At 49.8% G+C, this 24,854-nt stretch overlaps 1 protein-coding gene across 1 annotated transcript in view; it reads left to right on the forward strand.

The window, feature by feature from the left end:
* Positions 1 to 24,854, forward strand: part of BEAN1 (brain expressed associated with NEDD4 1) — a 38,962-nt gene that overhangs the window by 10,194 nt on the left and 3,914 nt on the right. Inside the window, exon 3 of the mRNA XM_059904153.1 lies at positions 20,440 to 20,703. Within this exon, the coding sequence (XP_059760136.1) occupies positions 20,440 to 20,703 (264 nt within the window). The remainder of the gene's footprint in view (positions 1 to 20,439; positions 20,704 to 24,854) is intronic.

The raw sequence follows: 24,854 nt of genomic DNA on the forward strand, positions 1-24,854 counted from the left end.
TCATCACCAGGCGGGCTGGGAAGGGCAAGGTGGCAATGGGTTTATTGTGCAAAGAGTGGTGTTCAGGGGCCGGGGGAGCCCAGCCTGGCTGCTGGCTGCCATGGGTACCGAGGAGGGCATAGGTCAAGAGTGATAAGCTTTCTGACAGATAGGACAAGCTCAATAAATGTTATTGTTGTCACCAAGGTTGCTGTTGTGGCGTAATCAGGTGTCAAAGCCCCAGCCCCAGGCCAGGTGGGAAGGCTGCCACAGGGGGAGCAGGTCGGAGCCCAGGGACACCTGCCCCACGGAGGGTCAGGGTGGCTGTGCCCTCACTCCTGGGAGCAGCCAGCAGTGGAGAAGGCTGGGGCTGCTGAGTACGGAGGGCTTTCCAGAACCTTCTGGGCTCAAGCCAGGCCCTTCGGAGCCCCGCCTGTCTGCACTAATAGGGGTCGACACCCCAGGACAGGGCTTTGTGCATCCAGCTCCTGAGGACTCCAGGGTATGGTCATGGGTATTCTGGGCTGGTCAGAAGCAGTTCCTGCACATCTCTGAATTCCCCTCTCCCCTCACCGCCCCACCCCACGCCAACAGGCCCAGCACCTAGCATGCAGTAGGCACTCAATGTTTGTTGAATAAATAAATGCACAGTCAGACACTGTGGATGAGGCGCTAGAGGGGGAGAAGCTGAAGCTCCTGACTCTGCCACCAGATTCTCTCTGTGGCTTTGGCCAGCCCGTCCTCATCTCTAAAATGAAGGGGACTGAGGCCAGTGGGTTCCAGGAGCTCAGGGCAACTGTGAGGCTCCTTGGAGGGTGAGGGGAGCCCAGGCAGGCAGAACCCAGGAGCTCCACCACCCATTGCTTCAGCCAGAGCAGCTCTGCTAACATCTACAGGTTGGGGTCTGTTCAGATTTCAATTGGAGAAGGGTGTCCCAGGCAATGGCAGGCTGGGTCCCATGGGATTGTCCAGGCCCACCCCTTCCTCCATCATCTCTCCCCTTCTCTGCCGGATTCTTCTCCTCACATTGTCCAATCAGACTCTTTACCTTTTCTCTGCACTTGTCTAAGAAGTGCTCACAGCACCCCTTTCAGCACCCTTAGTCTGCTTCAGTCTGGCTCCTGCAACCCCACACCAACACCGCATCAGCACCTGTGTCGCTAAGTCCATCCCAGAGTTTCCAGTTCTCAGCTGCATCTGACTCTGTTGGTCACATCAGTCTTCTAGGTAACTCCTCCACTGGGTTCCTGAATCTGAGCCCTCAGGTTCTCCTCCAGCCCCTCTGGCTCTCTGGGCTCTGACCATCCATTCCTGGTCTCCTTTGGTGCTGGAGGTGGGTGGATTCTTCCAGCACCTGCCCTGGGATGCTGGGTCCCCCGAGACTCCAATCCTGCTGGCCTTCTCGCCCCACACACTCCAGACCATTTCATCCTCACTCTGCTCTCAACTGCAGCGTCTAGGCCGGCAGCGTCCCGGCTCTCTCCCACCCCAGTTCTGCCTGAGCTTCTGATTCCTTCTGCCTTCTGCTGCCTGGCTCCCCTGGGAAGCCCCCGTCTCCACTGCTCAAATACAGCCTGTCCCAAACTGAACTCCTTGTCTTCCCCTCCATGCTGGCTTGCTTGATTTTGCTGTTTTGGTTTAGGATACCACCATCACCACCACCATCACCACCACTCAGTTCTTCAGGCCAGAAATCTGAGAGTGACCATCAGTTCCCCTCCAACACACCCATCATTGCCAACTGCCCAAGGAGACCCCGGGGTTTCCAAACTGGGTCAACGGATCTCCCTTCTGACTTCCCCCCATCTGGGCCCCTCCTCAGACCCAACCTGTAAATTGCTGCCTCAGTAGATGTTTATGGAACAACCAGACAAGTGAGCAAATCGAGGTGAAGCAGATGTCTTATGGGCGGCCTCCTGGGCTCGCAGACCAGAGGCCTTCACGCAGGTTCTGGAAGGGATGCAGAACCACAAGAGCCCCAGACATCCACATACACCTGACCCGGAGCAATGAGGGATGAAGCCGGAAGTCCCAGGAGGGCCCTGCCATGGACACACACCCTCTTTTTTTTAGCACCTCCTTTCCCGCTCTGCGAATTTAGACACCTAACAGGGAATCCTTGAACCTTCTTAGCTCACAAAATTATCTTGCTCAGTACATGCAAAGATGCCAAAGACCATTAAAACCTGGAAAACTTAGGATAGGAATCACAGCTTGTTCCTGTTTAGGTTTCCACACCCCTACACCCTGCCGATTGAGAAGGGCAGAAAGGAAAGTCCCCAGAAGGAAAAACAAGCCCTAGAGTTTCCCAAGCAAGACCCATCTCCTAGGAGTTAGAGTTCAGGAGGTCAGGGAGAGTCAGCAGGGAACGTGGATCTAGGGCAGGGAGGAGTAGGGCAATGGGCAGGCGTCTACCCAGTACCCACAGATTCAGACACTGGGTGAAGTGGGACCATCCACTGGCCTCTCAGGAGCTGGGCAGCCATGAAGCAGACCAGGCTGGGCCCACTCCTCCCAGGCCCTACCACATCCCCGGCCCCATCTTACCTTCCAAGCATCTTAGCTCATCTCAGCCCCTCGCAGAGACAGCCCCAGCAGACCTCCATGCCCCTCTGCCCAGTCAAGCAGATGAAAAGACTAAGGCAGGGAGAGGAGGCAAGAACAGGGGAGGGGAAGCCCTGAGGGTTTTGGCCACAAGGCTGCAGGAGGGAAGTCAGGTCGTCTCCCTGCAAGTGCAGGCCTGTGAGCCGTTTCCAGCCTTAAGCACTGAGTGAGGAGGAGGGGGACCAGCCTGGATCCTCAGAGAGGCTGGAGGCGTGGGAGCCTCCTCCATCTGGCCCCAGCTGGGCAGGGCAGCCCAGGATTCCCCCAGGAGCCAGGCTCCAAGAACAGATGCTTCACAACCTCTTCTTCGCCACCAGCACATGGCAGCTCCACAGAGCTCCCTGTGAGGTAGAGGTGGCCTCAAAGGACGGATCTGGGGGAGGAGGGGCTTTGGGGCCACAGGGAAGACTGAGCCTGTAGCCAAGCAGGAAAGAGAGCCACAGAGAAATCAGGTGGGGCTTGTCTCTGCTAAGCTCACAGGCTGCCCACAGGGCTGGAAGGAATCGCAGGCTGAAAAAGTCTCTGGATGGGCTTGACTCTCCCTCAGAGTTGGTGTGATGTGATAGACAGTACCTGAGTTCAAGTGCAACATGGCACTGACACTAACCAGCTGTGTGATCTGGAGCAAGCTACTTAACGTCTAGAAACCTCAATTTGCTCATCTGTAAAATGGAAATAGTCATAATAGCCTTTTGGTTTGATGCCCAGATGTGGTGTACCACAAGGAGCATCTAGCTTGGTGCCAGGCACTGAGAAGATGCTCAAGAAACTTGAAAGTCTTGTCTTTTGACCACCCTCTCTCTACACAGCTTAATATGACCCAAGTCTTTGGTAACAGAATGTGGGAAATGAGGAGAGATGGGGACTTTGGAGATGAATCCGGGGTTTGGACCAGACACTTCTGTTTGCTGCTCTGCTCATTGTAAATGTTACCTCTGCAGAGACTTCGCTGTCAACAGAAGGAAGGACTTGAAAGCTAAGAGGGCAAATGATGGGGCACACTCTGCAATTTACCACTTCTCTGCCCAGAGTAGACATTGCTAATCAACTGCAGTGCTCTTTCCTACTGAGCCTGAATGCAACCTCAGACTCCCTCTGAACATGTGCAGGCACTACCCAATAATCATTAGTCTGTGAAATGAAACCTTTGTCCATTCCTTGCTGAGGTCTGATTTTGGAATGGGCAAGGGAATAGAAGGAGTGACTTCGGCTAGCCATGTCTCTCTGAGCCTCAGTTTCCTCATCTGTAAAATGGAAGTTGAAAGGACTGTCCACCTCAAGCGGGTTGCTCTGAGGATCAAATGAGGTATCACAGGTAAAGGGCTTACAAGGCCTTACGATCATTTCTTTGTGTGGCCTTCTTGCTTCCTAGAAGCAACTCTGCACAGGAGGGGTCAGTGTGGCCATTTCAGGCCTGAGGAAACTGAAGCTCAAGGACATGAAGAAGCTAGTCTAGGTGACACAGCTGGAAAATGGTGGGGGTCAGGGATACACCCCAGATGAGTCTTTCCAGGGCTCAATTTTCGATAATCTGCAGCTGGACAAAAAGACAAGGGTAGAGTCAAGTCCGCTCCTTCACCCCCACCCCTTGAGTGGAGAGTCCATTCTACAGCCCCATAAACATCCTGGCTGCCCCTCCTCAGAGTTCTCTGGTTGAGTCAGAGTCTGACTGTAGTGAGTGCTCAGCATCTGACAGCTAATCTCAGTTTTAAATGCACAACCATTTTATATTAGAGTCCTTGGCAAGAGGGCGTCAACCTCAGCTTGAGTGCTTAATGTAGTACTAATAACAGTAGCAGTATCCCCAGCTTTTGCAGAGCACTCCTTGCTGGCAGAGTTTCTGCACTTCCCCGTCCCCTGGCAGCGGGCTCCCTGGGTGACCTCATCCACCTCATGGTACTGAGCAGCTTCCATACACTGACGGTCCCCAAATTTACATCTCCAGCTCCAGACTCTCCCTGAACTCCAGACTCTCCCTGAACTCCAGACTCAGATATCCAACTGTCCACCCCATATCTCCACTCGGTTGTCCACTCGGGTGTCTACAGCGCATCTCAGATAGAACATGTCAAAACCTTACATCTTGACTCATAGACCCCACCCAAGCTGCCCGTCATCTTCCCCATCTCAGGAAATGGCAGCTCAGTCCTTCCATGTGCTCAAGCCCCAAACTTTCTCAGTTTTTACTGCTCTCCTTCTCATCTACCCCCAAACCAATTAATCTGAAAATCCTAACAGTTTCACTTTCAAATCTGACCCCATCTTGCCACCTCCACCTCTAAGCCCCAGGACCAAGGACACCATCGTCATCACCTGTACCACTGTCCTAGCCTCCTAACTGGCCTCCTTGCCACCCTCTTGTCCCCCTCCGGCCTATTCTGCCACAACCCTGGGAGCGTGGAAAAGGGAAGGATCTAGAGACTGAGTCTTGGGTTGGTTTCTGTATCTAGAAATCTTGCCAAGGAAAGCATGACCCCCAGAGTTGTCACCCATGGCACCCCAAAGTCAAGTACACTGAGAGGACTGACTTGCAAAACAGCAATGTGTAAGGACATTGCCATTTCTCTGCCAAGGGCTACCCTAGATTGGCTACCCCTCCTGCACCTGGAACTGTGCCCAGGGTGATTAGGAAAGGCTGGTCTTCCTCTGTGATGTCACCACAGAAGTGTGCAGGCCTGCACACTTCCCAGACAGGAGAGAGAGGCCCCAACAGAGAAGTCACATGCCCCATGGACCCAGGGGCCACCGACGGAGGAGACAGGATTCAAAAGCAGGGCTTCCGGGCCCAAGCCCAGGGCACTGGCCACACTAGTCCCTCTGAGAGCTTGATCCATTTTCACCTCCTAGAGTTCCTTCTATTTGCTTCTCTCTGCACTTAAGAACCGTGTCCTCCATTAGCCCCCAAACCATCAGCTTCTAAGGGCTGCTCCCTCTTCCCACCTGACCCCACCTAGACTACATGTCCGCAGGTGACCTCCAGGCCTTGCTCGAGAGAGAGTCATTCCAGAGCTTTCCTCTGCCCATCCGCCAGGCCCTTCAGCCACTGGATGATGTCTGTCTCTCCTAGGAATGTGGCTAAGGCTGGGGATGTAGTCTAATACAGTAAAAACAGCAAGAGCTGAAAGACGCAGGTTCAAAAACCACTGGAGCAAATGTATTTAAATCATCCAAGCCTCCGTTTATTCAGCTATGAAATGGGATAATGAGACCCAGTTTCCGGGGTGACTGAGAGTTTGGTGAGCACATAGACGCTCAGTAAGAGTTTGTTCTGTCTTTCACCTCTGGCTCTTGCATCCCACAACGAGAGCTGCAGAACTCACTCGGTCTTCCCTGCAGGGTCCTCCCAAGACCGTTTCAAGGGGAGATCACGTGTTCCCTCTCCCTCCCCAGCCAGCCCCAGGCTGGTGTTGAAACACAGCATGGCATGCTTGGCCACCTTCATCTGACAGGCTCTAATCAGGGGCCAGCCAGATGCCAGCCTTTCACCAGGTCCCATCACAGGCACACAATGGGACAATGCAAGAAAACGTGTTCTCCCTACCTTGCAGATTGGATGTAAGAGGTCCTTTGCTGACCCTTTAGGACTTACCCTGGGACTCTCTACCCCAACTGCCTCACACCAGAGATGGAGAAACTAAGATGCAGATTGGGGACTGGACCAGGTCACCCAGCGTGTCTGTGGCTGAAACTTTGATGCTCCCAGCCTGACTCCACATGAAGTGCTCCTTCCACATGGAGGCTGCTCCCCTGTTCTCAGTGAAGATGCAGAGAAAGAGCAGCCCTCTTTTGAAAGCGAAACTGTGACAAAAGCCACGTCTTTTTCTTTTTTTTAACAATAAAGACATTTATTATTTCCGCATAGGGAGGAAAGTCCTGAGATGGAACAGCTTTAGGGTTCTCAATTTCAGTGGTCAAGGATGGACATCATTAAGGACCCAGGTTCTTTCCATCTTCTTGCACCAACATTTTCTGCATTGCAAGATGACCCCCGTCGGGGACTTCCCTGGTGGTCCAGTGGCTAAAACTCTGTGCTTCCAATGCAGGGAATCTGGGTTCAATCCCTGGTCAGGGAACTAGATCCCACATGCAGCAACTAAGAGTTCACATGCCACAACTAAAGATCCCGCATGCAGCAATGAAGATCCTGTCTGTCGCAACTAAGACCCAGCACAGCCAAATAAATAAATATTAAAAAAAAAAAAGATGGCCCCCATCAACCCAGGCAGTGATGCAACTTTTCCCAGAAGTCCCCCAGCACACCACCCCCATGTCTTATTGGCCAGAATTTAGTCACATGTCCACCCCTAAGCCAATCATACTGAGTGGATGGTAATACCAAGACTGGCTTACCAAGCTAGTCTTTAAAAGGACAAAGGTTGTTAGAACCTAGTCCCACCTCAGTCTAACATGGAGGCAGTGGACAGTCAGACTAGCAAACCCTTTCCCTCCTGCCTACTCAGTCCTTCCCCTCTGGTCCCCAAGACTCCAGGAGGGCCTGTGAAAGTTAGGAGTGAGAACTGAACTGAGGAATTCCTTTTCTGGGGATTCTCTGGGGTTAGTTTTTTGTTTGTTTAGTAGAGATACCAGCTCACAAGAGTGAATACTTAAATATTCAGGGGATTCATGACCCGTTTAATCATCGGTAGCCAGCCTGAAATCCATCATGCTGGGAGTATTTACACCATGGAAATTGGCAACCAACACTACAAATCAGGGATTTTTCCTTTTTCTTTCTTTTTTTTTTTCCTGGAAAGCTGGTTTGCCAGCACACCACTGTATATAACATACATACAGAAAGGTGCACAAATCGTTAGTGTACAACTCAAATCTTCACAAACTAAGCACACTCAGATCAAGAAACACATCATAAGCTGCATTCCAGAACATCTACCGTGTGCTTTTCCAGTCACTACCCCATGCCCAGGTCAACCACTGTCTTGACTTCTGTCACCATAAATTAGTTTTGCCTGTTTTTGACCTTTATGCATTTGGAATCATACAGTATGTTCTCTTTTGTGTCTGGCTTCTTTTGTTCAACATTCCATTGTGAGATTCAACCATAGTATTGTATATAATTGTAGATCACTTATTCTCATCACCGTATAGTATTTCATTGTGTCAATATACCACAAATAACTTATCCATTCTACTTTAATGGACATCTGAGTAGTTTTCAGTTTGGGGCTATGAATGAATAGTGAACATTCTAGTAGAGTGCTGTCCAATAGAGCTTTCTGCAATAATGAAAATGTTCTATGTCTTCAATGCCCAGTATGATAGCCACAACCCATGTGCAGCTATTGAGCCCTTGAAATGTAGCTAGTGCAAATGAGGAACTGAATTTTTTTAGCTTAAGTATACTTGATTTACAATATTGTATTAGTTTCAGGTGTATTCAGCATAGTGATTCAGTATTTTTGCATTATAGGTTATTACCAGATAATAGGTATAATTCCCTGTCATACAGTATATCCTTGTTGCTTATCTATTTTATGTATAGTAGTTTGTATCTGTTAATCCCATATCCCTAATTTGTCCCTCTCCCCTTCCTTCTCCCCTTTGATAACCACAAGTTTGTTTTTTATATCTGTGAGTCTATTTTGCATATACATTCATTTTTTAGATTCTACATATAAGTGATATCATATAGTATTTGTCTTTCTCTGTCTTATTTCACTAAGCATAATATTCTCTAGGTCCATCCACATTGCTACAAATGGCAGTATTTCATTCTTTTTATGGCAGAGTAATATTCCATTGTATATACACACCACATCTTCTTAATCCAATTGTCTGTTGATGGGCACTTGGGTTGCTTCCATGTCTTGGCTATTGTAAATAGTGCTGCTATGAACATTGGGGTGCATAAATCTTTCTGAATTAGTGTTTTCATTTTTTCCAGATATATACTCAGGAGTGGAATTGCTGGATTATATGGTAGTTCTATTTTCAGTTTTTTAAGGAGCATCATACTGTTTTCCATAGTGACTGCACCAACTTACATTCCCAGCAACAGTGTACGAGGGTTCCCTTTTCTCCACATCCTCTCCAACATTTGTTATTTGTGGTCCTTTTGATGACAGCCATTCTGACAGGTGTGAGGTGATACCTCATTGTGGTTTTGATTTGCAATTCTCTAATAATTAGTGATGTTGGGCATCTTTCCTTGTGCCTGTTAGCCATCTCTATGTCTTCTTTGGAAAAAACGTCTATTCAAGTCTTCTGCCCATTTTTTGACTGGATTTTTTTTAATATTGAGCAGTATGAGCTGTTTGTATATTTTGGACATTAATCCCTTGTTGGTATCATCATTTTCAAATATTTTCTCCCATCCTATAGGTTGTCTTTTCATTTGTTGACGGTTTCTTTTGCTGTGCAAAAGCTTTTAAGTTTAATTAGGTCCCATTTGTTTATTTTGCTTTTATGTCTTTTGCCTTAGGAGACTGATCCAAGGAAATATTGCTCCAAATTATGTCAAAGAGTGTCCTATGTTCTCTTCCAAGAGTTTTATGGTTTCATGTCTTACATTTAGGTCTTTAAACCCTTTTAAAGTTTATTTTTGTAGTATACGGTGTAAGGGAATGTTCTAATCTCACTGTTTTACATGTGGCTGTCCAGTTTTCCCAGCACCACTTGTTGAAGAGGCTGTCTCTTCTCCATTATATATTCTTGCCCCCTTTGTCATAGATTGATTAACCATAGGTGTGTGGGTTTATTTCCAGGTTCTCTTTTCTGTTCCATTGATCTACGTGTCTGTTTTTGTGCCAATACCATGCTGTTTTGATTACTGTAACTTTGTAGTATAGTCTGGAATTTGGCAGGGTTATACCTCCAGCTTTGTTTTTTGGTGTTTTTTTGTTTGTTTGTTTGTATTTAATTTTATTGGAGTATAGTTGATTTACAATGTTGTGTTAGTTTCAGGTGTACAGCAAAGTGATTCGATTATATATATACATATATTCATTCTTTTTTAGGTTATTTTCTCATATAGGTTATCACAGAATACTGAGTAGAGTTCCCTGTGCTATACAGTAGGTCCTTGTTGGTTATCTATCTTAGATATAGTAGTGTGTGTATCTGCCAGTTTTGTTCTTTTTTCTCAGGATTGCTGTGGCAATTTGGGGTCTTTTATGGTTCCACATAAGTTTTAGGATTATTTGTTCTAGTTCTGTCAAAAATGTCCTGGGTATTTTGATAGGGATTGCATTAAATCTATAGATTTCTTTGGATATTATGACATTTTAATAACATTAATTCTTCCAATCTAGGAGCATGGGATATCTTTCTATTTCTTTGAATCATCTTCAATTTTGAGGAACTGAATTTTAATTTAATTTTCATTAATTTAAGTAGCTACATGTGGCTAGTGGCTACCCTACTGGACAGCACTGTTCTAGTACATGACCTTTGGTGAACATATTGATGCATTTCTGTTGGAGAATTCATTCTGCCCAGAAGTGGAATTTCTGGGTTATAGGACATCCATGCATTTGGCTTTAATAGATAGAGCTAAACAGTTTTCCAGAGTGGCTGTACCAATCCACACTATCATCAATATATGATAGCTCTAGTTGCCCTACATCCTCACCAATGCTTGGTGTTGTCTGGATTTTTTCACTTTAGCCATTCTGGTAGATAGTAGAGATATTACCTTGTGGTTTCATTTGAATTTCTCTGGTGATTAAGTACAGTGTATTTAGCACCTTGGATATCCTCTTTTGTGAAGTGATTGTTTAAGCCTTTTGCCCACTTTTTCGTTGGGTCTTTTTATTACTGATTTCTAGGAGTTCTTTATATATTCTGACTACCAGTCCTGTGTTGGATATATTATTGCAAAAATCTTCTCCCTCTTTGTGGACTGCTTTTTTTTTTTTTGGCTGTGTTGGGTCTTCGTTTATGTGCGAGGGCTTTCTCTAGTTGCAGCAAGCGGGGGCCACTCTTCATCGCGGTGCGCGGGCCTCTCACTGTCGCGGCCTCTCCCGTTGCGGAGCACAGGCTCCAGACATGCAGGCTCAGTAATTGTGGCTCACGGGCCTAGTCGCTCCGCGGCATGTGGGATCTTCCCAGACCAGGGCTCGAACCCGTGTCCCCTGCATTGGCAGGCAGATTCTCAACCACTGTGCCACCAGGGAAGCCCGTGGACTGCTTTTTGACTCTTATAATCGTGTCTTTGGATTCACAGATGTTCTTAAACTTTTATATATAGACTATTTATCTATTCTTGTATATAATTATTTGCTTTATGCATATTTAACTTCAAAATTTACAGAAAATAAAATGATATGGAGCATACAGTTAGGAGATACCCTCTTGTACTCCTTAGGAGCAGAGGATTCTATTGCTGCACTTCAAAGAATACATTTTTACAAATGTGAAAGCCACGGTGGGCACCTTTTAAGTTGGATGGCAGCCTTGTTAAAGAGTTTTTGTCTGTTACTGAAATTTCAGGTTTTAGGTTAAATGAAATTTAAAGGACTGATTGTGAAACAGTTTAAACTTTTTAAAAAATCTCTCATTTTTTTCAAGATAAAAAAGTACCTCCAACACTTAAATACTGACAGTGATCCCAATAGTTTAAGGACTATTATAGTACATGTGGCTACTACACATGCACAGTATGTCACCAACACTGTCTAAACAATAAGAATCATAGCACTGGGGCACAGCGGCTCTCATTATCCTTGCGAGCAAACAGGATGATCAATTACACCTGAGTGATATTAGTGCGCTGGCGTATCTACCAAGTGTAAAATCCAGTTATCTAAAACAACATGACTATCAGATTCCCAGACAGTATGGAATTTCTGAGTTTGTATATTCAGAAACCTGTGGGTTGTTCCTTAAATTCTTTTAAAATAGGAATTACATTGAGCATTAAAAACACTGAACTAAGTAATGTAACCACCATAGTGGGTGAAGTTCAGTGTCTGGTTTAACAAATGTTTACTATCATTTCAAAATCAATTTCTGCTCAATCCTAGCACAGCCAGCATTTCTCCTGCAGTGACATTTATTTTTAAGTGCACAAGAATGAAAGGCCCAGCTATACACCACTGCCTTATTACAAGAGCCATGGGGAGGGGGAGCTGATGAAACACACACAAAAGGAGAAAGACGCGCACAGCATCATCCCTTTGTTCAACACTGGCTTTGATTTAGAGTAGAATGCAAAAAACATATTATAAAAACAGAATGAGGACCTGTTTCTAAGTGTAGTAGGTAACCAAGAACTATACTTCCACTGCAAAAATCTTTACAGGATTCAAGTACTAAAGTGACACTAATACTGAAACATAGGTAATCAGAGGTAGCAAAGGCACTGGTAATATGAGTCATCATCAAAAGACAGCCCGGGTAAATATCACACATTTCCTGTCAGCTGCTGCTAAGACTTGCATTTTTCGAACTGAAAAGGAATACTGTGGGGCTTTTTACTTATCAATTATTTGAAGAAAGGCTGTCTTAGGTCCCCTCATTGAACATGAGACCTAGGTTACCAAATTAGTTTTCCTATATCATCACAAGATGTATTATATTCAGTTAATACTGTTTGACATTGAATTGCTATAATTGATGGTATGGCTACTCTCTTGGGTCTCCCGCAAAGAGCAAACCTACTGGAGTAAAACAGCTAATTGTGCAAAAATGGAGGATCCCATAAGGATGTGGAAGAAGGACACTTCTGTGTCTCAGGATCTATTATCTGGTTCCAGGCACCTGTACAGATTCCTCCCTGAGAAACATTCACCAGTGTCCTAGGGCAGGTTACAAATGATTTAGAAAGTCTTTCAGAACTTTCCCCTTGCTCCAGCCATGGCCTTGACCCTGTTCACATCTCAGTCCCTGTGCCCCCTGCCCACCTAGAAGCCCAATCTCCCACCAAAGATCTTTATTTTAATATAGTCCAACTTATCCGTTTTTTTCATGGTTAGTACCTTTGTATCCTGTTTAAACAATCCGAGGTCATAAAGATGTTCTACAGTGTTTTCCATTTGGAGCTTTACTGTTTTGCTTTTCACATTTAACACTATGTCTAGGGGTGTTTTTAAAGATTTTAAGGTTTAATTGTCATATACTGAGCACCTACTGTGTGCCAAGCATCCTGCTAGGCAGTGTGCTTTGATTATTTCAAAGAAATTGCTGTTCCCATTGTACAAATGAAGTGATAGAAGCTCAGAGGGGTAAACTGCCCCGAGGGCACCACCTGCAAGAGGCAGGGGCAAAATTCGAACCCAGGACTGTCTGTCTTACTTAGCCAGATCCTAGGACCAGATGCAGGTCAGCTCTGGTGGAAGAGCTCTGGGCTTCCTCCTGCCCCGAGGAAGATGGCTGAGGAGTGATCCTTCTCCCAGAGGACACTAGGACCATGCACCGTCTCAGGATACTGAATGTTGGTGAATAAAAGGCCTTAGAACTCGGGCTGGTTTGCCCCAGCTCAGGGCTGCAAAGCAATCTTGGGGGGTGGGCGTGGGGGTCCAAGGCTTGTCCCCAAACACTGCGTAATGTTTTTAGAAGCCCACATTCCCTGAACCACATGCTGAGAAACAATTCCAAAGCTCCACGGTTCAGTACGATGTTGTCAGTCATTTGAGATCATCAGGATATATCATGGCCAAGAAGTATCTATCTTTGCCTGATCTACTAGTTTTTCTCATCCTACCTACTAAAGTGACATGTTATGTTAATAGATCTCCTGGTCTTAAACCATTCTGGCATTCCTGGAATAAGTCCTTTCTACTTATGATATATTATTTTTAATAACACTGCTGCCCTGGTGCTGGTTTCCCACATGCCGTTGTATTCTAGGAGTTGAGGGAACCACTGTGGAACAGGGGACAAAATCCCATCACCTCTAACATGTTCCAGAATCAGAACGCACAAAAGCAAATGGCCAAAACAAACCTCAAGGAAGATAGTACTTGGGATGGGGGCTCGGCCACTGTGGCCCAAGAACATACCTTTAGGCAGGTCCAGCTTGTGGTGGGATAGCTGAGGGTAATTTGCTGCATTCATGAATTTAACATTGTACATATCAATTATTCATGAACTTCTTGGAAAGTCCACATTGTAGTAAGTGGTCATTTTTCGAAGCCACGATTTTGAGTCTCATAATGCAAACTGGGATGTGATAGCTAATCCCCTAGCTGATGGGCGGGCCAAGCCAGCCCCCGCTCCCACCCAGCATCTGCTTCTCCACGCAGTTCCACTATTTCCTACCCATCGAGCAGGCACAGTGACTGCTGGTGTTATAAAAGCTTGTGTTCTCTGTGGAAAATAGCCTAAGAGCCAACTCTAGATGGGGATGGAAGAGGAGAGAAAATGAGTACAGGGCCATTGATGATTCTAGCAAGAAAAGGAAGAGTTTGGTGTGGGTTCAAGTAGAAAGTCTAACTCTGCCATGGCTTGGTTCCATAATGTCAGCCAGTTTACCACTTCCTCTGCAGAAGTAGGGAAAAGTGGTTTGTGACACTGTTTCAATGAGTTTTCCAGCCAACAAATAAATTGTTCATCAAACCAGAGATAAAACCTTAGTGAATGATGACAAGACAGTAAACTTAGGGAGTTTGGATATGTAGAGGTACATGTGAGTTAATTTTGGTGAGTTTATTTAAGTGGCAGAATCTATCTCAATAGTGGAATAAATCACTTTCATCTTATATTTATAGAATCATGAAAGGCCTGTGGGTGGTCATTTATATTTTTCCAGTTATATTTTAATGCAGTGGCTGAAAATCTTCCACTTGGCAATGGAGCACTCTCCTATTAACTCTGATGCATAAAACAGAGGGAAGCAGAGCTACTCTGCATGACGTGAGAACAGAGAACTCCATGATGTACCAAGACTTTCCCTCTCAGCCCTGGGGCACCTGTGTGGGAACTCTTGCTTTCCACAGTTTGAGAGGTTCATTTTAGTTGATTCATATACATGTTCCCAGTGCCTAGCATGTGTCCAGGCACAGAATAAGCACTTAGTGAGTACTGGTGAGTGGATGGATGGGTGGGTAGATGGATGGATGATTGAATATATGGATAGATGGATGGATTATTGAATATATGGATGGATGGATGGATGGATGCATGGATGATCAAGTGGATCCTGAATAGATACCTAGGTAGATAAATACATTAGGAGGGTGGATGATCGGTTGGTTGAGTGAATTTATGGAGGACTGATTAACAGGTGGATGACTTCACATTCCAATATTCCTTTCCACTATAACCTGCCCCACCTGTAATGCCACAAATGGCCAAGTAAAACGTGTCAGGGCCTTGACATGACATTAGCTGACTTCTTATAGAGCTACATCCCCATTGTAAGAAGAATCCTGAACACCAAGCAGCCTCTTCCTCATCCCCATAATCCCAATGTTCAGGGGACATCCCACAGCCCCACCCCAGGAGCACCTCCTCCTTTCCTGAGCTCTGTTGGGACCTTACCACTCTGTACCCCTGCCCAGGCCCCTTCCTCCCTCCCCTGATCTTGTTCTGCTGGTTCATTCTTCAAGACCCAGCCCCTCTGTGTGGATGTCCCTGACCTGCTCCCGGTACTCTGACTCTCTCCATCACAGTCTCCTGGTAACTAGGTGATATCACCAAGTGGGCTGAGAGGCTGCCCAAAACAGAAAGGGAGGGGACTCAGAACTGCCCAAGCAAGTGAGTCTGCCCTGCCACGTCCCCTGCCCCTGTCCCTGCTGGGAGGCTGAAACCAGCCATTGGTGAGCACAGGGAAGACGGTACCTGAATCCTGTTCCCCAGATTCCCTCCAATGACTTCAAGGCCTCACCCTAGTGGCTTCGGCAGTGGAGAAAGAGGTGAACTACTGAGGCCAGACTTGCCAGGGAAGTGGACCCATGACAAATGTCTTCAGAGTTTTTTGTGACAGGAACCCGCAGTCAGATCTCAGTCCTCGGCCCCCCTTCTCCCTCTAGCCAGCGTCTCCAAAGGTGTGGGCAGGACTGGAGGCCTAAAGATGTTGGCTCAGCACTTCCAGTGTCTCGGTGCCCTTCCTTTGTCAGTGCTCCCAGGTGGCTTCAGGCTGCAAAGAGCACTTGCCTGAACCCAGACAGAGTGACTGCACAGCTGCCCACGCACTACACTCAGCAAGGAGTCAGTAGTGATGGTCTGCCTCAGTTTCCCTGCCTTGCACGTTCCCCACTGCTTCCCAGCCTGCAGCCAGCCCTGACCCCATCCCCCGACGCAAGCCTGGATCTCATTGCCTCACCCATTGTGTTCAGCTGGCTCCCACCTCCTCCCCACCCCTTTCAGACCCCTTCACCCACCCTGCAGGAAGAACGGCTCAAGAATAAGCGGCTTTCAGACAAATAGCGAGCAGGTCCAGAGAGGGCAGGGGACAAACTCACTCTACAGCGAGTGAGGGGTAGAACTAGAACCAGGAACGGAGCCCCGTTCTCCTACCTCCACCTCCACCCCACCCAACTCTCTTCCCCTGCTCTGGGCCCTAGTGCATGGATTATCAGACACACCTGGGTTCCAATCCCAGCTCTGCCACAAAACTAGGTAGGCAAACTTCAGCTCACCAAGACTCAGTGTCCTTTAAATGGGGGTGACAATAGTTCCGCACAGAGAGGGGGCAAGCGCCAGACCCGGCCCCACACCCAGGCTGGGGTCATGCAGGGCCTCTGACTCACCTGTGGTTCGTAGTCCCAGCCTGGAGCAGAGGTCTGGAGGCGCGAGAGCTGGCTTCTGCCTGGCACAGCGGAGGCCCACGGATCCAGGCACCATCCCAGCCCCGAAGGGGACCTTGGGACCCCATCTGCAGAGTGGGGAGAGCACCAGGGTTGTCGCTGAGGCCTGCTCAAAGGACGTCAGCTTGGCGCGGTGTAAGAACTCTCCTCAGGAGCATCCGCCCTTCAAGGGCTTTCAGCTGCGCCTGGCTCCACGCTCCGAGGGCGGGAGCTGCGGGCTTCACGCTTCACGCTTCACGCTTCACGCTTCACGCTTCACGCCCCACGCTCCACCCACCACGCCCCACGCCCCACCCTCCACGCCCCACGCCCCACCCTCCACGCTCCACCCTCCACGCTCCACGCTCCACCCTCCACGCTCCACGCTCACGTGGACCCTTACAGCGGACTCGCTGGTGTCCTCCCACCCTGCGTCCAGTTCTGCAGCCAGAGGGCGCTCTTAAAATACTCTGACCGCGCCCCTTCATGTCTCCTCTCTGCCCTTGAGATAAAAGACAGTCTCTTGATTTGACCTTCATGGTGGGCCCCTGCCAGCCCTTCAAAACTCAGCAATGTTCGTTCAGCTGATGATATACCTTAATCCTGAATAAGACATAGGTCATGGCCTACTTTGACTACATGTTAAGGTGGCCCAGAAGAAGCCATGCATCGTTTTAGGGAGAGAAAAATTTTACTTTAGCAAGATCCCCAAAACATGAGCACCAGTGCACAGTGCCTGGTAGCCACAGAGTAGCATCTTGGCTAACAGCATGGGGCTTTTGCTGCCCACTGACCCGGGTCCCTCTTTGTGGGCTGAGTGACATTGGACAAATGACATGTCTGAAGCCCAGTTTCTCCACCTATTAATTGGGGATCCCATCATGGACCATCATAAGAATTAAATGAGATAATACAGTGCATGAAAAGTACCAAGCATGGTGCATGACACACAGTAGGTGTCCAGGAGATGATAGCTACTCATGCTGTATGTGGAGGGAGGGCCGCATCTCAGGGATGACCTGGTATCTTGAGGTACAATTTCCTCTTGATCATCAGCACCTTTGCAGAAGCTGCTTGGGAAGAAAGTCTAGGATAGGGGCAAAGCTTGCCTTACCCTCTGTCCTTTCCACAGCTGGTGCAGGGGGAGAGCGAGGCAGAGTGGTGGGAAGGGGGGCTAGCATCATGTTATTTCTCTGCAGTCATTTTTATCTTGTTGATGAAATGGACCCTGAATTTGGGAATTGGAAGAGTTTCCCTCATAATTTAAAGCAGCACCTACCTCCACCGGTCGCAGGGACTGGAAGATCAACTTCCCCCTGGCCATGCAGGCGGACGCCTGCACCAACTGGCTCTATCTGCAGGCATGGGTGTTGCCATCTCCACGGCTGGCTGGTGATGAGCCTGGCACTGCCACGAGGGCGAGGTTCTCATTTGCTGCTGAAGCAGGGGGAGGGAGAGGCGTCTTCAGGGTGACCCCATGGGACTGGCACCTCCGCAGCAGTTTCTGCATGCTGAGCAGGGCAGGCATGCACACACAAATCCAACCCTAGGTTCTCATTCTGGGCACCTCCACCTCCTTGCCATGGCCAGCTTTCTGGTAGCACATCTGCCTTGGATCGTGGGGTGACCAGTACATCCCAAACCATCGCAGCAGCTGGAACAGACTGAACAGGACAGTCGAGAGCAGTGTGGACCCCATACACTCCTACCCTCCCCAAGGAGGGCTGCTGTCTCTGACATTCCCAAGCCCTGCCATTTGCTTCAAAGGTGAGAGGAAGAGGGTGACATTGGTTGGATGGCCAGCTGGCTTGTACTTTATCAGAGAGAATACGGTAGCAGAATGACCACTGGCTCAGCTCTAGTCCAAGGCAAAGCCTGGTCACTGGCTCAGGAGTGAAAGCACGGTGGACTAGACGAGTGGTGGCCAAAAGCTTTGTCTCATGACCAGGGTAATCACTGTGTGAAGTGCTATGTTGAAAAGGATGCTGAGGCTGCCTCCTGGGCCAAACAGGAAGAGAATGATTATCACTTAGCCATATACTGGCTATATATGATTGCGGTGGGTTACTTAATATCTTTGAGCCTCAGTATCCTCACCTATAAAATGGGGAGAACATAGCTTCAGGGATGAAGTGAGCTCTCAGCACAGAACCTACACATAGTGGGGGGTCTCAAAACAGTGGTCTGTGTTTGGCCCTCAAAGAATCCCAGAAATCTGCTTACCCTGGCATTTTCATATTAGAGGGTCAGGAAGCACGCATGCTCAGCCAAAGCCCAAGGGCAGCTCCCTCTCCCCAGTGAAGGCACCTGCAGGGGAGAAGCTTACAATGAACTTCAGCAAGCAAAGGCTTGGCTCTCAGGCTAGGATGACATTCTGGCCCAGGCAGTAGGGCCTCGAGGCCAGCCCCTCCTAATGAAGGTCAGTAGGCTGCAGGAGCCACCAGCATGGGCCAGAACTGCTGGCAAGGCATGTTCATAGCTCAGGCAAAGGCCCCAAGTTCATGCTTCACCTCCCTGTCCCTGACATGAGCTGAGTGTGGGAGAGGCTTTTGGAGATGGTGCTGGAAAGGGATGGGAAGGTACAGGAGGCCACAGTTGAGTTTCTACCTTCTGATTTGCTTAAGTCCATGCCGTCACCTGGGAACAAAGCCCTCCTACAACGACCCAGGGAGGTAACCATCCACACTCTGCTTGATTACCACTCAAGACAGAGACCTCATTCCCCGGAGGCAGCTCAGGGCCTCCCTGCCACTTCCCCATCTGGTCTCAAGGCTGCAGCCACTCACTCAGTACATGGCTTGGGCACCTTTGGTGAGCCCAGGGCACCTTTGGTGAGCCCAGGCCCAGTGCTGAGCTTGAGGACACACAGATCGATCAAACACAAGCCCTGGAAACCATACATAATCATATGCGACAAATGCAGAACAGGGACTGGGACACAGGCTCTGGGAGGACAGACAGGGGGACCGCTTTCAGAACAGGGCCCAGGAAAGCTTGCCCCTGACCCTGTGGCTCACTGAGTATCTGAAGCTGGCTCCCTATGGCTGTCCAGAGATGGGACCTGCACCCTCAGGAAGGGCTCATGCCTGGGGCAGGGGACAATGGAGAGTGAGCTCGGGACTTTGAAGCTTGGGCCTGAGTTCTCACTCGGCTCAACCACAGAGTAACTGAGTGGCCACGGGCTGGTCACCTACCAGTGCTGAGCATCAGTCCACGCATCTGTAAAAGGGGAAAACCACATCCCTGCCCAGCTGAGTGGGAGGGAACTAAGGGGCAGTCACAGACACTCACTAATGTGGTGCTGGCTCTCCCTGAGCGAGGCAGCAAGTACCCATGGATGGTCCTGGCTGATTCTAACCCTTCCCTGGGACCCCAGCCCCCAGGGCTCCATCATCTTATCTTATGGGAGGACAAAGCCATCATGGGCCCCAGAAGCTTCCTTTAGTAGGGCTCTCAGGGACCCACCATACCACACCCCTTCCTAGAAGCCCCTTCCCACCTCTCTGCACCTTTGTCCTTGTTCTTCCCCTGCCTGGAACACCTCCTAGCTTCACCTCCTCTGGGAAGCCTTCCCTGATCTGACCCAACCCACTGTCATGTCTGGGTCAGTTACTGCTCATAACCCCAGGCCTGCCTGATTTCCCTGGAGTCCCCTCGGTAGGTTTCGCCCCTGAGGCAGGAGACCAGTGTTGGAGGCCAGCACATCTGGTCCTCATACTCTGACCCCTGTGTATCCCCCATCCCTTCCCAAGACTTTGATAAAGTCATGCTGACCTTCCAACCTCATGTCTTGGTGGAATAGAGTCCTTGTCTAGCACTGAGTCAGGTTCAGTGAGTTCAAGCCTCAGCTCTGCCGCTAATTTGCTGTGTGACCTTGAGCAAGTCCACTGCCCTCTCTGAGCTTCCTTTTTCCTTTCTGTGAGTTGGTTGAGCTCCTAGGCCAGAGGCTTCAGAGGAGAGGCGACGAGGTCAGCCCTCACTAGCAGAGGCTCCTGCAGGCAGTGGGCGAGGCGCTGCTCCCCTCCTCCCTGGAAGGAACAGTCAGGATAGAGATCTGAATATCCTCCATTTGCTTAGGGATGAATAACTCACAGGGAAGCAGGGAGGGAGGAGGAAGGTGTGGGGCAGGGTCCGTGCCCCGGCTCAGTGCCCTCTCTCTCTCTATCCACAGTAGCTCGATACAACCGCACCAGCTACTTCTACCCGACGTTCTCAGAGAGCTCAGAGCACAGCCATCTGCTTGTGTCTCCTGTGCTGGTGGCAAGCGCAGTCATAGGCGTGGTCATCATCCTCTCCTGCATCACCATCATCGTGGGCAGCATCCGCAGGGACAGGCAAGCCCGGCTCCAGCGGCACCGCCACCGCCATCGCCGCCACCACCGCCACCACCATCGCCGCCGCCGCCGCCGCCATCGAGAGTACGAGCACGGCTATGGTGAGCTGCCGCCCACCCCGGGCCCTGGGACCCCTGTAGCCCAGGAGGCATCAGGGAGGTGGCAGCTCTGTCATGGGTGGCACAGGGTGGTCAGAGGAGGCATCCTCGAGGTCATAAGTAATCAGGAAGAGCTCAGAGGCACTCACCATGTCTCAGTGGCATAAGAAGCCCAGTTGTCTGCCCAGGGTGAGGCTGAAGGTCAAAGGGAGAGTGTGGTGCTCCCTCCCCAGCCCTGGCCACTGTGAGACCAGGCCTGCCTGTTCCTACCCTTGTATCACCAGCCTGACCCTTGGAGAGTGCAGGGCTCCTGCTCAGAGCAGGCCCACCCCCAACAAGGAGCCCAGGTACCACCCTCGACCTCCCCCCACCCCAGGATGTGGCCGGTCAGGCCCAGGACGGCCAGCATGCCCACCTCACATAACTAGACCCGTGCCCTCCACTCCTCCTGCTCCTCCCCAGGCACCTCTTTCATGCTCCTTCCTGCCTCTGCACCTTTGCATATGCTCTTCCCTATGCCCAGAATGCCATTCCCCATACTTCCCCACCTGACAAAAGCCTACTTGTCCTTCCAGACCTGGCTCAAATACCACCTCCTTTTGGAAGTTTCTCTGGCCCCTCCTCACCTCCCCCCTCCAGGCAGGGTTGACCCCCATTCCCTGTACTTCCTTAGCATTGTACCCACATTCCCATCAGTACCCCGACACAGGATGGCTGTGTTGCATCGGTGAAAGCAGGAGCTGCATGTAGCTCTCCGAGAGTTGAGCTCACAGCCCAGAACAGGACCTGGCCCAGAAGAAGTACTCCGTGGGCAAGGGAAGGAACCACTTCATTTCATCCTCACACCAAGAGCTGTGTTAGCGCATTTTAAAGACTGGGAAGCTGGAGGGACTTGTTGAATGGCCTGAGTGCCCCCCGAGCCTGCACCTCGTACTTAGAGCCTAGGAGAGATGCCCACAGGAGTTCCCTAGATTAAGGTTGAGGGGTCAACCTTGGCCTTGAGGAGAGAGATGGACCTAGGGGCAGGCTAGTCCATCCTGAGTCTGTGATGGAGCCACAGGGCCTGTGCCACATGAGCAAGGCCCTGTCCCTGACATCAGAGCAGGTGGGGTGACAGCAGGCCACAGCCAGGCCAAGTCTGGGGTCAAGCCTCTGCTTACCCACCCCCTCGCTCCGCTGACTCACAGCAGCCCTGCAGCCCTGTTACCGTGGAGACCCCTCTGTGGGGCTCCCGCCTCTCTGCCCACTTCTATTCTCAGCTCTGGCTTTGGCACCTCCTTGGGGCCTCAGCAGGGCACCTGGAGGTGCTGATGCCCTTACACCGCCTTCTAGCCTTCAGGGGGTGCACAGGGGCTGCGAGGAGCCTTGGAAAGAAGCCAGGGAAGAGGGGACATGAAAGCAGCAGAGCACCAACAAACACCACCCTAGTGGCCCTGGGGACCCTCTGTCCTTCAGATGCCCTCCCCCTGGCTCTAGTGACTCAGTCTCTCCCAGGCTCTCTCCCACTGCTCTGGCTGCTCCTTCTCAGACTTTTTGGTGGATTCCTATTCTCTGAGGAGAGGAATATTAAGGTCCCTCAGAGCCCAACCCTGGGCCCTAGCTCCTCTCTCTGTACCCACCCCATCTGTACCCATGTCCATCTCATCCACCTGCCAGCTTCAGGCACCACCCACCACCCTCACCCAGACGTTCCCAAGACACCACCCCCTTAAGTCTCAGAGGCACCTCAGACCCAGGGGGTCCAAAACAGCCTTCATCCTCCACTTCTTACTGCACAACCTCAGGAAAGTTGCTTAACCTCTGTGAGTCATCTGTACAATGGGTACACAGGGACCCACCCCAAAAAGTTATTGTCAGGACTAAATCAGCACAGTACCTGGCTTATGAGTAAGTGCTCAGTAAATGTTAACTGTTTTCATGATCTCTCCCTACCACTCCGAGAAAACCTACTCTGGGACCACTTCACTAATGCTACAACCTCCACACCTGCCAGCCACTGGCCTGGCACCTCCAAGGCATTCTCCACAAGACAGCCAACATGACTGAATTGTGACTCTACTCAGCACTACTCAATGGCTCCCCATTGCCCTCAGGACAAAGTTGGTCCTCCTCTGTCTGCCCACAGGGCCCTTCTGTAGGCTGGTCAGGTGCAGAGAGAGGAGCCAATGAATGTTTGAGAATGAATGAAGGAGTGAGTGAATGAGAGTGACAGAAAGACCGAGAAAGAAAGAAAGGAAGGAAGGAAGGGAGGGAGGGAGGAAGAAAGGGGGGCAGAGAGAGAGAGAGAGAGAAAGAGAAAGAGAGAGAGAGGGAGGGAGGGAGAGGAGGGAGGGGAGGGAGGGGAGAGGGGGGAGGGGGGAAGGAAAGAAGGAAGGGAAATTCTCCTTCCATAAGATGGAAATACCTTGAGCTTTAGGAGACAGATCTGGTCCCCTTTCACTTGCTGGGGCTTTAGAGCAAGTGGCTTTATGTCCGATTCGTCATCTGAGGGAAGGGAGTAGCCACTGTCCCCCTCTCACAAATTGCTGAGGGTGAATGAGATTGTGAGGCTAGAGCACAGAGGTGCTCATGGATGCAAATTCCTCTTTCCCCCTCTCCCGGGCCTGTCAAAGGTTGTTAACCTTGGATTTGGGCTGAATAATGAACCGAAGTATATCTTAGCTTGGGTAAATAAGGGAAGAGGGAGATTTGGGTCTCCCTGGACCATTTGGGTCTGTGCTGATGTTGAAGACAGGAAAGGAAAGGAGATAAGAAAGGAATTTGGGGAGTTCAAATAGGGTGTGTGTGTGGGGAGGGGGTTCTTTCCAGCTGTTCCTCAGGACCTCCACCCAGCTGGATGTCTGGGACTGACCTGGGTCATCTCAGGAATGGGGTCTGGGCTAGGTGAGTGCCTCAGGGAAGCCTCAGTTTCCCTGAGACGCTCAGCCTCTGGGGGGCCCAAGAAAAGCAACCCAGGGAGAGAGGGTAACAGCAGCGTGGTTCGGCCCGGTCAGCTCTCAGACCTGCCCACCAGGAAACAGCCTTAGCTTTCCCGAGGTCTGGGCAGCCATAGCCCCCCAACCACTGGCACTGCAAGGGGGGCCTTCCCCGCAGCAACACTGGCAGGGACGGGATCCCGGCACCAGAGCCCAGTGGCCTCAGTTCCACTTCTGTCCTCACGCACTTATTTCATGTCTTCCTCTCTCCTGAGTTTCTTCCCCAATTTCTTCCCAAAATTCTCATCCTTCAGCTGGTGCCCTAAAAGGAAACAAATCTCATTTTGGCTCCTTCTTACAGCATATGTTATTGGGTTCCTTTTTCCTAGTAGAAAAGTAATATGTGTTCATTGCAGAAAACCTTTAAAATACAGAAAATATAAAGAAGAAAATAAGGGTTCTGATCCTGTCCTCCAGACAGAGCCGCTGTTAACATGTCTGGAATATTTTCTTCCGAGAGCTTTCTCGATGTCCATAGATAACCCTGGGACTGCACCTGCAGATAGTGTTTCATATCCAGATTTTTCCATTCATTGCTGTATCGAGGTGAGAAAAAGAGATTTGGGGAGTAGAAAGAGCAATCTTTGGGGTCTACAGACTATGCATGAATTCCAGCTCCACATTCTACCAGCAATGCGACCCTGAGCCTCTGGCTGTAGAATGGAAAGGGCAACTGCAACGGTGCTGCTGACCTCAAAGAAAGGTCATGAGCCCCACCCCAGACAGACAAGCCCCGCCCCTGATGTTGCACCCTGCCCTCTGAGGGGAGGAGCCACCTGGGAACCCGTTGGAGGTGGGGGGGACACCTCATGTCTCAACCAGTTATCTTTGCAGTTCCCACTGTCCACCCACCCCGACCCCCACCTCTACCAGACCTGTCAGAAACTGGGAGGTGGAGGACCCGGGACATCCAGCCACTCTCGGCCCAACCAATAATTTGCTGTGTGGCCTCCAGCAAGACACTGAGCCTCTCTGAACCCCAGCTGTAGAATGAGAAGATTGTACTCCATCGGCATTTCCTAAGCAGTGTTACTAGGTCTCAGAAAATAAGATTCCGTGGCCAAATGCTGCACAAGCACAGTTAAATGTGTTTCTCAGCTGTGGGACATTTCAGAGCCTTTGATGTACTATGTGATAAAAACAAAAACAAGAACAAACAAAAAAACCCAGAAGAGAGTC

This window comes from Balaenoptera ricei, chromosome 19, assembly GCF_028023285.1.
Source record: "Balaenoptera ricei isolate mBalRic1 chromosome 19, mBalRic1.hap2, whole genome shotgun sequence".
Classification (NCBI taxonomy): domain Eukaryota; kingdom Metazoa; phylum Chordata; class Mammalia; order Artiodactyla; family Balaenopteridae; genus Balaenoptera; species Balaenoptera ricei.